The 16,413-nt window shown below is 34.1% G+C and overlaps 1 protein-coding gene across 3 annotated transcripts in view; it reads right to left on the bottom strand.

The window, feature by feature from the left end:
* The window catches only part of PPARG (peroxisome proliferator activated receptor gamma), a 58,663-nt gene that overhangs the window by 21,070 nt on the left and 21,180 nt on the right, over positions 1-16,413 (bottom strand). For all 3 annotated transcript variants that reach the window (XM_085302441.1, XM_085302442.1, XM_085302443.1), the window contains exons 2-3: positions 3,297-3,524; positions 1,728-1,897 (exon numbers count right to left, since the gene is read on the bottom strand). In XM_085302441.1, coding sequence (XP_085158567.1) covers positions 1,728-1,897; positions 3,297-3,524 — 398 coding nt within the window. The remainder of the gene's footprint in view (positions 1-1,727; positions 1,898-3,296; positions 3,525-16,413) is intronic.

Genomic DNA, 16,413 nt, shown 5'->3' on the forward strand with positions numbered 1-16,413 from the left:
AGGACACAAAGAACACTACGCTATGGGGAGGCAGGTTCTTAGACTGCTTGTGGGGCAGTTTGTTATAAAGTGAACAAGAAATTTTCAAAATTTGAAGTTCAGTACTTTTACAGATGACAACAAACCAAAAATTGCGCAATGAGCAGTTTGATAGGAAATGATACAATAAAATATATGCCTGGAGTGACTGCACTCTCCTTAACTTAAACTGGCATTTCATGGGAAAATCATTGGAAAGCATGGTATTTTATTGCTGCACTGAATATTTTTATATTTACCATCACAGTTCTTTGAAGTATGAGATGCATGTTGTTTAACTTCCATCTTTACTCATACTCGCCTGTTAGTGACAGTACAGTTGGTTTCCCATCTTTGCTTGCTTTTGATATTAGATCCCAAATATATAAAAAAGGTTATGGGTGGGTTGTTTATTTTGATTTGTTTCCTAAATAACTATATTTCTTCATTCTGTTTCAAATATTTCACTTCCTTCTTGAGCCTAAGTATGTACAGAGGGTTTATCTTCYTTCATTTATTCTATTTCTTTATTTTTGCACAGTGTTGAGCTACTTTTGCAATATTTATTTCTGATGTCTATTTTCTAGGTTTTTGTGTTTTCTAGTTTGTCCTCATTGTTTGGATTTTACAGGTTTGCAAAGCACACTGGCACATGAAAAATCCAAACACTTGCTGCCAGACTTATTGTAATTATTGCACAAAGCATTGAAGTCTTATCAGGAGAGAAAATCATGGGTCATTTTAGAAATTCCCAATTCTGTCTTTTTACAGTTTAAAAGATGCTTTCTTAGAGCATTCATAAGTAATTAAATTTATCCAACTTTATCATAGTTTGTTCATTGTAACAACTAATCTTTCTCAAAGTTAAAAGCACAATGCTGACACTTGTTTGTATAATTCACTGTGATGCAAGTAATCAAGAGCACACCTATCGCTTTATGCATATTCATAATTCAGTGCTACAAATTCTGGTTAAATCTCAGATTGGGTCTTTACTATTATTTTTCTCAAGATATCAAATAGAAAAGACTATGAATTTCACTTTAGGAAACTTAAAACTCTATGTAATATTTTTTCTTTGAACTCTGTGAATTTATAACATGTAAATATTAGCTTTTAACTTATGTTTCCCAAAGCACTCTGGCATTTCTTTTCTCATTCCTGAATATGGCTTATTTCTATATCATTCCTTTGTCCTTTAGTGTTACAAACACTAAATATCGTTGACGTCAGAAGTCAGTGGAGTTTTAAAGTGAAAAGCCTCATTCTTTAATGTTGTTAGACTTTGCTGTAGTCACCTAGAGATATGAAAACTGGGTAAATTCTAATCAATCAAAATAATCAAGCCTGAACATTAAATTGCTCAGAGTTTTCGTCTTTGGAATTGGGCATGAGCCTGCTTTTGCTGCCTTATATCAATTCAAATTGTACAGATGACCTCAAGGATAGCAGAGTGGAATATAATTAAATAATGACCAAAGAAAGAGAAATGCATAAAAAAATTAAAATAGAGCGATAGCACAAATAATAAAAACAATTAGCTTTTAAGACTCCCATTTCCYAGACTATAAAGTATATACACTACATGTGAGTGCTTAAAAATTTAGAACTATTTTTTATAAAGCATAGATCTTATTTAACAAAGTGATTCTTTAGGTGGAAATAGGATCAAATCTTACTTCAGAGAAAATACACTTGTGGCAACCTACCTTACAACCTTCACATGCATGCACACCATAATGAAATCCAGAGGCTTTGTCCCCACACACACGGCATTCAATGGCCATAAGGGAGTTGGAAGACTCCTCATGAGGTTTATTATACAACTGAACTTTTTCTGAAAAATAGGGTGGGGAGGGGGGCTCCATTTTGATTGCACCTGCGTACAGAGGAGATATAAATGATGAACTTGATGTATAATTAAATATACGTATTTATGTATACATCATGCTCCAAAGACCTTATTCCTTTATTCACTATCTAGTGAGATTATATTACCTGAATTACCTACAGGGAATGGATTGGAGTGGCTAATCTGGTCTAAAAAAAATCCAATTATCCAATAGATCAACAGAATGAGAAAACACAGGTAGTATTATAATAAGGTGAATATTTCTTTTTCCAAACTAGCTTCACCTTAATAACTAAGAAATTTACTTTTCTAGGAAAAAGGAAAAAAAAAAAAAAAAAATTTTAAAAAAAAAAAAAAAAAAAAAAAAAAAAAAAAAAGGAGAAAAGGAAACTAGGGAAAAAAAGAAAGTGGAAAATTATCTGAGTGAAGACCAAGAGGATTTAGCCTATCTAGATTCTACTGGACTCTCTAGCTTACTATTACAGTGTTATGGACATTTCTAACTTAACAAAGTAAAAATAAAGCATTCCCTGTAAAAATATGTTTTAATTCATTCCATAAGTAACGCAGTGGAACACAACACCTGCTTCTCTGTACTGCTAAAATTAAATACCACATTTTCCTCAGTAAGAATTGCCTGAAAGAACTTCTGAATAGATTACTTCAAACAAAAGTGATATCAGATCAAAATAGGCTGATAACTGGATTTTTAAAAAATGTTCCAGACACAGCAACCTGACATTGCTAGTATGAGCAGAAACAGGGTAACACTTATTTAAGAGCAGATCATTTCACATATATATCTGTGTGTGTGTATGCGCATGCACGCACATGTATATAAATAATACTAGCCATGAAACTCTAAGGTTTTGCCTGTACAGGGAACGTTGATAAAAGTTATACTAATGCCATGACTCAGATGTAGACAATATTCCTACTCCATCAGTTTTGTATCTAGTCTGGAATTTAAAATATAAAATACAAATATTATATCTAAAATATAAAACATTGTATTTAAAATATAAAATATAATTACTTGACGTGCTGTGTATGCTGGCCCATTTTTAACACATGGGATTTTTTTTGTATTCTTTTAAATAAAGCTTCAAAGGACATTTTACACACAAGTTACATGAKAGGAGACTGGAGGTTTCAGAAACAAAGGATGGGATTTATATGTCTAATAAGATGTTTAATGTCTTTTTAGATACTTCAAGATATTCTGCCTAATCTCCAGCTGCTGTTCTGGCAGGGTGAAGGCCTGCCACATGTGTCAGCCCTATTAGAATATCTTGTGGACATCTTTGATGGCACAAGATACCCACATTTAGGCACCTGAATTCTTAATTTCTTTTGCTGATGCACTTCCCAAAGAATAAAGCAAATATAAACATGAAAGAAATATTAAAAAAAATAAAAAGCATACCCTGGCAGTCCTGGAGCTTGATATCATATTTATAATCAATGCTTGTCTGATCAGTTCTTGCAAGAGGGATATCTTCATAGTGTGGTGAAGAAATGCTTGAAAAGTCAACAGTGGTAAATGGCTTTATGTCGAAGGAATGTGTATGATCATCCATTGCAGACAGATCCACTGGACTAATTCCAAAATTAATTGGCCAAAACGGCATTTCTGTGTCAACCATTGTAATCCCTGAAAACAGAAAAAGAAACAWAGACATTTGTGAAGAAACTAGTTACAGTAATTGTGAGCTGAGGCCCAAGGCTGTCTCACGTCCAAAGGGTTGAGATGAAAACGCTCCACCAGGCGTAGGTTTTAAGAGAAAGTTTAGGCCCCATCTATCATTTGGTCTGAGTTTATTACCATAAAGTACATCAGTGCATTAGTCTGTGTAGTAACACTGCATGAATAATACCAAGCAGTTCACCCAGCTTTGAGGTTCTTCCTAGGAAGGCTCTGACGTTGTGTRTCATAAATGAGATTCCCTGCCATCCTGAGCTCAAGCTGTGCTTAGAAAGAATGGCCGTCACAGGTATGCTACAACGAAGGTGAACTGGCTTGATCTATGCTTCAAAAGGTAGTAGAGAAATAACTAATGGGTTCACAGAATAACAGTACAGTTGTTATAACTGTTGTTACAGAATAATTWGTATACATGGAAAAAATAATGTTCTAAATAATTATGAATGGCCAGATGAAAAACAATTCCACTTTAATAGTGTATTTTATAGAACATTTATGTATTCTAGTAAACATGCTAGAAAATCAACCAATGATACTAAATTAAAGTACAGCTGGAAACAACTCTCCTATTACCAATTTTTACAGAGATGGATTACGTTGACTTTAATTGTATTGCTCAACAGCATGTATATGAACAGAATGAGAGATCTTTGGCAATTAATCTTTCACATTTGCAAATTCTAAGCATTATTCGTCCAAGGATCTAAGTATCTAAAATTATTAACATTTTTATACTATGAGAAAACTGTGGTTAATATTAATATTGAACAGTCGTATTTCCTGACTTTTTTTCATCCACATGTTCAGCAATATCTTAAATCTTCAGTGATTCRGGTACCTCCAAAGTTTTATCCCAGAGTTTGAAATCCAAGGCTCAAGGAAATTTATTATTATGAATTTCCAAATACCATATATATCTATGGAGATCTTGAAAACAGGAAACAAATCAAAACCTTCAGTCTGTGGAAATCTTCAGCAAACTGATTAAATTTAGATCTAGACATAAAATGTTATTTAAACATATTTAAACTATGAAAAAGTTTGGTTTGTTTTATAACTTAAGCCCATCTTTAATTTTCCATGATATATAAGAAGGATATTTTAATCAAAAAAAAAAAAAAGAATGGATGTTATGAAACTAAAATAGATTGGTCACTCTGGCTGTTTAATTTGGACTTGAGACCCAATCAAGTACGTAGCCTTTACACTTTAGATAATTGGAACTTTTTTAACTCGATTTACTTTGAACTAGTTAAAACTACTCTGCATGCTGCCAAAACTGTTGTAACAAAATGAATATAATGGAATGCTCTATAATTTTGAGATGATTCTCTGTTTTGACTGGACTACAGATATGCACAATGGTGACCACCTCTCCCGATCAACTATGCTAATGTGCTAAGGTAGTACAGGTTACAAATAGTTGTACTTCTTTTAATCTTTCCTCAGGAAAGCCATCATCATTCTGTCCTGTTTTAGGGCTCATAGCAAAGCCCTTTAGTTTGCTTACCTTAAACATTGACAACAGTGTGTACAGGATATGTTTCTTATTCTTAAATTTCAGATAGAAAGGGAGGTATTATGAAAAATAACTGTCAGAAAAGCTGAATGCTGCTGCAGTGGGAACAGAAGTGCTGCTATCACACCGTATGCTCCATTGCACACGTGTTGCCCCCCAGCCCTAACGGGGAATCCCAGCCCCTTCGTGCTGCCAAAGCTGGCTACTCCCGTATGCCAGATAAAGTGGAGCCCTGCAATGAAAACACAGTTCCAGAGGGAACTGTTAGGTAAGTTGGCCTAATGGTTAGCCAGCTGTCTACCTCCCCAAAGGCTTCAGCCATTGGGTAGGGAAGACCTGCTTACAAGTAAACAACAGAATTCATATTCAACTTGCACAAGTGAAAATTATCTTGTGGAAGTACATTATAGGTTGCCAAAGTATCTTGTTGGTGTTAAATATTAGCCTCCAAATATTCTGTTTTTCTAAGTGTAAAGTGCAAATCCCTGATTGTCAGTACTTGGACCTGTCTTCCTTAAACAGATTTCAAATAAGGCAACAAAATAGCCCAACAGGAAAAAAAAAATCGTCTATCTATCTTATAGTACTTTTTCCTTTCTTAAGAGCTCATTCTTGTACTTAACCAGACCCACCTTAAAAAAGAAAAAAGAAAAGAAAAAAAAAAAGGCATCTAACATTTAAATATTGGCTTAAATCCCTTTAAACAGTGACATTGATAATATGCCCACATTGCATTGGGATAGCTGCCTCAAGGCTGCCTTCAAAAGCAGACTTTCCTGTTACGAATAAAGGGTGCCTACCAGTAYTGACCTGCACATAGCCCAAGTTCATCCTGTGCAGTCCGTAAGACTCCGTATGTCCAGGTGCACCCACTAGATTACTATTGCCACCAAGAAACAACCAGAGGTGACCATGTCATCAGAAGGCAAGACTCATACTAACAGCTGCACTTGCATAGAGACACTGCTACAGCACTAGAGGAATAGCGGGAGACCTGAGCAAATGCAAGCTCAAGTTGCTCACTGAATAGAGATATAATTAATCACTTGTTATTGAACTTAAGTTTAGTATTATACACAAGGCAGATGTGAAACAATCTCCCTGAATCATTCATAAAAGCTCTAAAAAATATTTGCACAATCATGAGGGGTTACCAAATTGTCAATTTTTAAAACTTCAGCGTTCAAACTGCTATGAACTAAACGACAAGTTTATGGTTGCCTATATACCACTTTATAATACGGTAAATAACTGCGATGCTTGAAGAATCTGATTATGTATAACTTAGGGTTAATTCTGTAAAACTTCAAAATCACTGTAATTCGCTGTGCGTGTGAAATTCACCCCATACAGACAYAGTACAGCTTAGAAAGACTCGGATAAGCAGGTAAATAAGGGATCTGGCTTGCTAGGCTCAAACTCCAAAAGCTAAGAGGGTACAGTAATTCCCTGGCAGGAATTTTCTGTCTAATTTCACAGTTGGTAYACATAGCTTGTTTCCTCAAAGTCTACCAAAAATGCCAAAGCATTTTCATTGTAAAAGTATTTATAGCCTTGAACTTTGAAGTTTGGGATTTTTATTAAGTTTTAAAAGAAGAAATATAAATTAAAATAAAGAATATTTTCTGTGATTTTAACGATTTAACAATCACTTAATTTGAGGAACTGTGTTTCATGTAGGCTGCTTTTCCCTTACTCTAACCATTTTTTTTACTGTGTATCTGTTTGCAGCACACATGCTTTCTGTGTGCTAGGAAGACGGAAACAAAATACCAAGATTATATTGAAGAGAAGAACAATTTATGCGCAGAGAAGCATGGAAGGGAATTGTGCATGCACCCATCAGGTACAACAGGTCATACAGTAATTCCGTTTTATGCTACTCATATTTCTATTCTAAGGCAGTAAAAACTTGAATCAGCAACCATTTACAATTCCTTGAACAAGAGCCTATAAAGTGCACCCCTTCCGTAGGTCAATATTGCATGACCAGTAATATCAGTTTTTCAGGCAACTAAAAAGGCTATGTTAAATCATGCCACTAGAAAAACATATTCTTTTAGCTTTCAAAATTCCTTATGTTGTCTATATTATAATTGTATAAGGCATCCATAGAGGTACTTAGCAATTGTGTATGTGTCTATATATACATATACACATAGATATATGTGTGTATATATGTATATATAATTTATAGCGTATGTACAGTATAGATACAATTAAATATACATATCTTACACACACACACACATTTTACATATACACAGACACACACACACATATAACCTTCTATTAAAATATAAGGGTCTGGCACACTGAAATGCCTTAAATGGATAGGAATAACTCAAACCAAGGTTTGCATGTGCACTTCTTATTGCTTTCCTTCCACTGAATACAGTTAACTTTGGCTATGCTATTAGTCTAAATCAACTTTAGCTTCTACTCTCAACGTAGCACCCATGAACACAGAGCATTTAATCTAGCCACAGCTAAAAATCATTTTAACTCTCAGGCATAGTTAAGGAAAATACATCTCTTCGGAGAGATGTAACATATTCTTCAACAATAGCACCAACAAATTCCACGAAACAGGACAGGAAGATGTGCGTATATTATTTGTATTTGCCCATGGGGAGAGAAATGAAGAATGTGTGGCTTCTACCTCATCTTGTCTTTTCTCATTGCTATATATAATAAAGCAAATTCCGTGCTTTCCCAACTATGCGGACTATATTTCTAGCAATTCCTACAAAGTCTGAGCAAAGAGCTGGGAAAGGATTATTTTCTTACATACTTTATTTCTGACTCACTCATTGAAAAAAATTGCAATGTGACTTGGTATACAGATATATCAATCAATAGCTATGTATCAGATACATCAGTAAATTCAAAGTTGCTAAATTAATGTGCTAATTTTGTTACACCATAGAAACATGTACAAACTATTCATATGTTTAATAGTTAATTTWAAAATATTTCTAATTTGCATATGATTTTATTTGATTGTTGCTGTATATTTYGTCTTTTTTCCTCCCCGTGAAAAGATGAATATCAACTTTTCCCTCTGCAAGAAAACAATTTAATTGCAATCTTCTCATGGCTTTTTCCAACAAAATTCAATATCTAAAATGTAAGTCCAATCAGCAGACTACTCCAGAATTCTTTCATAAAACTCATAGATGCTCATGTGAGATCTTGGCAATAAAAGCATAGCTTAAATAGACTAAATAAATGTTCATGTGCAAAACTCATTCTCAGCCAGCAAAAGACTACATAGAACAGTAGCAGAGATGTCATTCACAAAATGTCAAATGAATATGCTTTAACATTTAATCATAAAAAAGACCAGAATAGAGAACACTTCAGATAAAATTAAAAACTGTGATATAAATCTAGATTTTATAAGAATTGCCTTTACATTCATTTAATCTCATATAAACAACTGCTAAGTATTAGTTACAAGGAAGTAAAAGAAGATACACGAACGCATCTGATATTTGTTTGTTTTCACTACCAGCTACAGTAACAGCTTGCAGCTAATTTGGTACTGATCGTGAGAACTATCATACCATTAAGATATTTAATTCAGTAAAARTTACACATGGAATTGATGTCAAATTCCTAAGAAAGCTTTCAGTGCACTTTTTTTTATATTAGGGAAATATATAAAACATAACATGAAAGATCAGCATGGTATGAAAAACATCTTGGATCACAAGCTACTCTTTGCCATAAACACTACCTACACTCAGTTAACCTGAAAGGCCTGTCGTACTGCATTCTAGACATGCTCTTTCCAGACAAAAACTACCAAAATATGACCCTAGAGGTATTTAATGAAGCAACTAGATTATCATAGCCTAATATGAGCTACAGTCAGGAAAAAAAAAAAAAAAATGTGCATGTTTATACACACGATACACATTGTAGATTTTTTTAAATTAAAATATATTTCATGGAACAGTTCAAATTTAATCTCATGTACAAACGTGATATATTTTGTCAAGTAAGCTCATACACAAACACTCCAGAACTTAATGGGGATTTTGTCATTTAATTCAATTAAAGCAGGCTCAGACCATCTCTGAAATATGTCAGATATAAGTTGGTTAAGATCATACAACCATTCCYAGCTTTCAAGAAAAATTTAGATGGTAGAAAGTCACCTAAATATCCCTATGTATTTAATTTATTTATCCACACAAGAAGAGCAATGAAACCTTTTATGTATGCCCTGCCAAAACACATCTACCCTAAAGGACAACATCACATCCAATGAATTAAAGAGTTTCATTAATCTTTTAGAAGGGAATGCTGCAAAGGACTGTTGAAAGAGAAAGGACAGTCTTGTGACAAAGCAATCACATCCCCCTTTCAGTAACTCAGTTCTTTCATTGCCTCTGACATAGAATTTCTATTTATTTGGCAATGGATAAAGACCTCAAGCCAACATTTTCATCAGTGCTGTTTTCAGGTCCTTTAGTGTGAAGGATAGGGCCTGATGCTGTGTTCAGAAAGTAATTAACTGAAGCTACAAGAAGGTGTAGATGTTCATCAATTCTAGTAAGACTGGGGGAAAAAGGGTGGCCCTTTGTTCTATTCAGTGTTCCTCTGGTTATTTAGGGAAAATTGCAATGTCTTTCTTCATCTACTTTTTCCTTAAAAATCCCCAGATGAGCTATTATTTAGAGTCTTTGTTTCAATTCTCCACCTGTCCAGTGAAAAAATTTTTTTTCCCTAGTCTTTGTCTTTTACTAAGATTGGTAGAGATAGTAATATTTTTAATATTCCTGGTTATGCCTGAGCTCAACTGGACTTTAATCTTAGTTTGACCCTTTAAGAGCTACCTTCTTTAATCCCTTACTACATTTTTAATTGATAGTATCTGTCAATATAGCAGGCTTTATCTAATCTATGGGCAAAATTTCATAAAACATAGGTCATTTGTTTTGGTACAAACCAAAATACATACATTTTTTCTATATTGCAAACAATGCAAAGCTCTTGGACATATTCTATTTAAAACATTAAAACAACTACTGAAGGTCTCAAGGTATTTAAATATAACAAACCACTCCGTAACATAGGACCTGTACTACTTTGTGTTCTGTTGCTGCAGAGTCAGCAGAGGGAGCACAACATAACTAAAAAACTCTCTTTCCAAGAACTCGGCTGACACCATCAGTGATGTCCTTAAACAAACAAACAAGCAAAAAGACCCTGTTGGCTGATAAACTCCAATTCAACATTTGAAAAAAATCATAAAGGATTTTTTTTTGCCAAACTCAGTAAGCTTCAAACTGCAGTAAGAAAAACAAAATAACAGTGAAGAGCTATAAAGCAATGCTTAAAAAAAAAAATACTGTTACAGATTTTTGTAATGTTATGCTTGGATTACCAAGATAAAAAGATTTTTTTCTTTTTATCCATGCACACTGTTAAAACACTGGTACAATTCAGGGCAGAAAGGGCAGAAACTGATTAATTTATGCTGATGAACTGTGCACTGAATCACAGTATATTTTATGGTGAATATAATATATTCACATACATGTATGTGTGAATGCACAGATGTGCGCGTGCACACCCACTCCCCCCATATTTAATCACGATATATTTAAATCCTGTAGGACTTAAAATAGTAATTGAAAGCAGTCTTTTTGCAAGCAAATTACAAGTTAAGCAGCTATCATTGTGGCAAAAAGATAGGTTTACTTTAGGTAACTGATGGAATGAGTTTTGACAAATTTTTGTAAACTCAAACATTTTTCTTTGAAAACTCAACATACCTTCAGCATTCCTCCTGTAGACCTGTGCACTACAGCAGCAATGAAAACAATTCTGCATGCACTTGGACACCATGCACAATTCTGCTGGTACTATTGTCTCAGTAAAGCTGCAATTTTTCTTATCAAGTATGAATTTATGAAAAATATTTATAAGAATAAAAACTGAGCTCACTGCAGAATGAAAGAACTAGAGTTGGGGAAGTTTTTCAAATATGAGAAAAATCTAAACTAAAGCTAGAATTTATGAGAAGGTAAATTACACAAGTGTGGTTTTTTTCTTCATTTATCTGTAGAAACAAAGAAAYTACCTAGTGTCCTGTAGCAAATGTTGAATCAAAATCAGCTCCATGGTAATTAATGATTTAGTGAAGAAAAAAGTACAAAGCAGATCTGATCCATCACTTCCAACATCAGCTTAGACTCCAAGCACAAGATCCAGACAACAGATGACATTTGCTTGGGTGCTCCTCTGCCCCAGCTCCCAAGCCAGCCAAACATGGCCCAAAACAGGACATGGCCATTAGGAAAGATAACTGACAATACCAAAAAGGATGCAACATAGAAAACACACTTGCTTTTAAAGGAACAGGAATAAACATTCCTTATAAGAATAAGTCTAAGGGCTCTAGAAAAAAATAGTTGTTACATCTTTATGCAAGGAGGGACGTGTYACCAGTGTGATAGGGTGCTTTCAACAAACACATCTCAAGGGTTAATCAAAGGGGCTGTTTGAGGGTATGAGGCTATGAAAGTCTCCATTTCCATTGCTGTACTAACCTGCAGAACCAGCATAGGACCAAAACTCTGACAGCAAAAAGAAAAGCAGTAAGTTGGGGCTAMGCGGAATGTTAAAAGTGTGACAAAAAAAGCCAGATACTCCCAGGAACAACTTGAACCACTGCCACCAGATACAAGTTTCTGTCATATCACCATGATGCAAACCACAGAGGAGCGCTGAGCACTGCATGGCTAAGAACAAGGCCGAGAAACCCAAGGGCTGCAGCATTCTGAAAGTAGTGGGCTACAGGGAACAGTGACACTGAGATCTTTCCAAAAGCCCCCCCAAAAGCAGGAGTGGTCAACCTATACATCCTCTGTACTACAGTAAAACATCAGAAGGGACTCGAGAAACAATGGAAGTCCAAGCACTTGAAAAAATCAAAGGCGAGCAGCTCATAAATCAGCACAAAATGCCTGCTATTCCTATAACTGCAACTAACTGCAATCTGTAATCACTAAAACCACAGTGCATAAAATCTACTACAATGTTCAGCAGGTAGAAGCTAGTAAAAACAGAAAAAATAGCCTGCTCAAGGAAAAATAGAGCTAGATATTTTTTATTCTATGTCTGTAGAATTCACACAAAATRGCAAATGGCTTTGTTCTTACTTAAAATAGCAGCATTTTATATCCTTCCAGCAACATAAACCATTGTAAATATAAATGCAAATGAGAAACAAGCTGAAAATTGCCACAGGCTTCTCAGATATGCTACAAGTATTTCAGAATATAGAAGAATTACTGATTAGAGGCTGTRTTCAAAGTTTACGTAATAGAAATTGAGAATATGGAATAAGGGAAGACAGCTGCATAAGACATGCATTCTTTTCATTCAAAAATGTCTTTTAAAATACCTCACACTCCTCAAAATGAAAGTGATTGCTACTTCATTCCATTGAACAAAAAACCCAGAAGCACAGATATCCCAAAAGAAAGATACCATCTGATTACTAAAAGAAAAATCAGAATAAGTTTCCACAGGTTTTGTAAAGACAAAGATCTACAGCACTATTTACAATATACCTAACTGCATTAGTAGAGGTCAGATCTGGATCATTTTGTTTCTGAGTGACTTAGCAAAGTCAGAAACAAACAACATGCCRCTAAGTTGCACTGGAAATATTGTAAAACTATCTCATGATATAAAATGTAGGCGTTACTCTCTATGAATCATTATGACTTTAAAAAGGATACTGATAGATTGGCAGTGAATCACATTTGATTTTGTAATCAGAAAAAGCTGGCTTCTTAAGGGAGACCTTTGCCCCCTTTGGCAAAGCACAATAACTTAATGTGCCAAGCTACTAAGGAGTAGGCCTTCTTTTGTCATGTAAGTGGCCTAATAAGGCTGAAATAAGTCATTGATTTTAAAATATACAAATATGCTATGCTGTATAGAAGATAGCAAAGCTTTATCAACGAGCAAGACACAACACAATTCAACTGACAAGAGCATTAACATTCTCAGAACTGTACATGGCTCAAAGGCTCACTGCCCTTTATAGCTGGCATTTACTTATACTGGGCAGACTTCGTATTACTCAGAGGTCTAGTAAAAGTTTCACTAACTACAGGAAATTGATAGAATACGAAAAGTTCATTTTTGTGCTGTTTAAATCCACACTATTTTGTTCTTTTTTTATTCTTTCTTTGCCATTGCATCAACAGTACGATGAAGTATATTCTGCTTCCAAATCTTTTGAAACTGGATTCTTGCTGTGTGTGCTRAATGGGGTAACTAAAGGCAAACTCCCCTAAAAGTCTTCCTCTATATGCCAAAGATCTACAAAAAGAGGATAATATGATTTAAATAGTTTCAAAAWTAAATGTCATATATTGTAATAGGCATAGACTTTGTCCTGATTTCACATTAGTTCATGGCAATTATATGTTTTTATTAACAGTAGGGAGATCAGAAATTACCAAAGAATTAAAAATCCCTTTCATTTTCCAGGTTTTCAGTCAGGTTGTTAAGATTCAGTTCATGCCATTCAAAATATTTTCACATAGAGAAGTTTCCTACACAGCCTTAAACATACCTAATTAGCAACGGTGCTTTTAGGTGTCATCAAACCTGGAGTGAATAGAAATTTTTTTAACTTCAATAGGAATTCAGTCTTTAGGCCACAGTTAGGCAGAACACTCATTTATATGCTCAATTTTGGATATCCTATTCTTGCTAATGGGATTTAAATACCTTTTTAGAGTTAAGCACTTTTAAAAACTCAATTCCTGGCTAAGGAAGGATTTCTTTAATTAGAATCTATTAATAAATTATATATTCTACATGTGCATACGCACAAATATTTCAATATATGTTATAATACAGATCTGTAAGAAATTAGGTTCTTGTAAAATGCCATATTTGATGTGTAACACTAACAGCTGTGACAGTACTGAGCTCAGAGTTAATAAAATAAACTCACAGCTACTGTGAAGCAGCAGTTCCAATCTGTTTATCTACTATATCTTTACTTATAAGACAGAACTGTCTCAAATTATTTTAGTAGAAATGCTGTCTAGTAAATTTATATTGGCCGCACATAYGATTCATTATGTGACCATTTTCAAATTCCTTTCTTGTTTCATAAGCCTTTACCACTTTATCAAAATTTTAAGCATGCATTATGACAAAATACAGTCAAGAATAGTAATGTAACCACTGCAGCTATCTGCAAGATAACCCTATACTCCCTCGTTTATTTGGTTTCTTTAGATCACTATCTTTGTGACTTTTAGTATATTTTAATATTTTAATATACTAATTATGTACTTTATTCTCTGGAAATGATGCTCAGTCAATAATTATAAACTAAGGCAGCAATGTAGCAACAAATTCTACAGTAGATGGACTCCAGTTAAGAAAGGGAGTCCAATATGAATAGAATGGTATTTTTTTAAAAAAATTAGTAACTTCAACAATAAATGTCATTTATTATGTTCACAATGTGCAATTAATTTTTTTCTTCTGAGACATATGCAATAAATTTTATTCAAATATAGAAGACTTTATAATATAAACTTTTAAATAACAATGTAAAGTTTTCTCAATTTACTTAGTGTAGTAGTAGCGAATTTATTGAGATTGTTCTCCATGTACCATAAAAAAAATCTGTTCTTTTAAAGATGCATAAGACCATTTCTAAGAATCCTAGGATTTTTTTTTYCCTCAGATTGTCAACCCAGTGCCTTTTAACATTCACAAGACAGGCAACTTAGGTATTGTTTCCAAGAGATGAGCKAATAAGGCATACGACTTTAATAGGGTAAAATACACTCATCAATATCCTAAACTCAGTTCCTTGCCATGGCAAAATACTGAATACTCCCACAGGAAGAGAAGGAGGAGGAACAAATGCAACATGAGTTGAAACTCATTTCTTGAATTAAATCCCACTTTTAAAGTTTTTCCTGGCAGTCAAGTATGTTGCAAATTATCCATAAAAATGCTTCTCCTGTATTAGGAAGAGCTGTTTTCATCACAAAACTGTCATTTTCTAAAATACTAAAAATGTAAAATTTATTTTAATACGTAAGACTACAGGTAGGGCCCGTATTATTTTAGTTAACCACAATTTTTTAATTTCCTATCACTTCAAATATTTTAACCTATTGCACAATCAATAAGTCCTGAAAGCTAAAAAGCACCATGTTGCAAAACCCATTCATGCACGTAAACAAGCCTAATAATCATTGTAAATTAAGTACATCAAATATCTCAGCCTGACAGAGAACAAAACTTCCTGTCTCTTACATGCAAGTGTAAGACAATCATGTGTGTGCATGCACTTGTGTGTATGCAGCCACTAAATTCTCTGGCATGAAGCTAGCTCAGAAACATCAAAACTTGGGAAAGTACAAAAATAGCACCAAAGAGGACTTAACATTCAGCATTCTCCTCTTCTAGAAGCCCCAGCAAATAATCTAGCACAAAAGTATTTTCAGATTTTATGTGGAAGAGTTATTTACACACTGTTAATAATTTGTATCTTTCCGTTAGTAGCTGAAATTCTTCTATCAGATATTTCTACACTTGGAATGGTTATATATGTACTTATCAGAAACTAATGCTACACATACCTCTTCAAAGTGGTAAGTGGCCCAATGCAGAACTGGAAGATGCTACTCTTCTATCATAATTGTTGCCATCATTGACAAGGTAAATACCTGTCAAAGCAAACTTGGGATCCTACTTTGACCGTACATTAAAGCAGGCTTTGCCTCAGTCTAAATGTGCAGTAAGAGCACTCCAATTAAGTAACTTAGCAATAAAAATATATCCACTGTTGTACACTATCATCTGTTACACAAATGTATCTTGCTTGCATCTTTTAAATTAGCAAAAAATATTACCTTCTCAACGGTACAAACTAAGAAGCACATAACCTGTTCAGCCACTTTTCAGTGATAGAGCAATCTCTTGTCATCTGACTACTGTACTTTTGACCCTCCAGAATATTCCCAACTAAAATACGTTGACATGTTTTTACATGTGATTCAATAACTATTGCTCTCAATACTGTACGATACTTACCACCCTTTTAGAGCAATGTTCTTTGCATCTTATATACTTCATCTTTCTAAACATTAGTTTTTCCAAATATGTTTTAAACTATCCCATCAGAGTGACTTCACACTGTCTACATAAAAAACATAGAATCAGGTCACAAGTAAGTTAAGCTTCCTTGTGTAACTGAAATTGCAATACTGCGCAACACTGCAGAAACTTAGGGAAACATCAGGGAATTAA

The sequence above is a fragment of the Rhea americana genome, unplaced genomic scaffold (genome assembly GCF_003343005.1).
Source record: "Rhea americana isolate MKP2758 unplaced genomic scaffold, rheAme1 scaffold_19, whole genome shotgun sequence".
In the NCBI taxonomy this organism is placed as follows: domain Eukaryota; kingdom Metazoa; phylum Chordata; class Aves; order Rheiformes; family Rheidae; genus Rhea; species Rhea americana.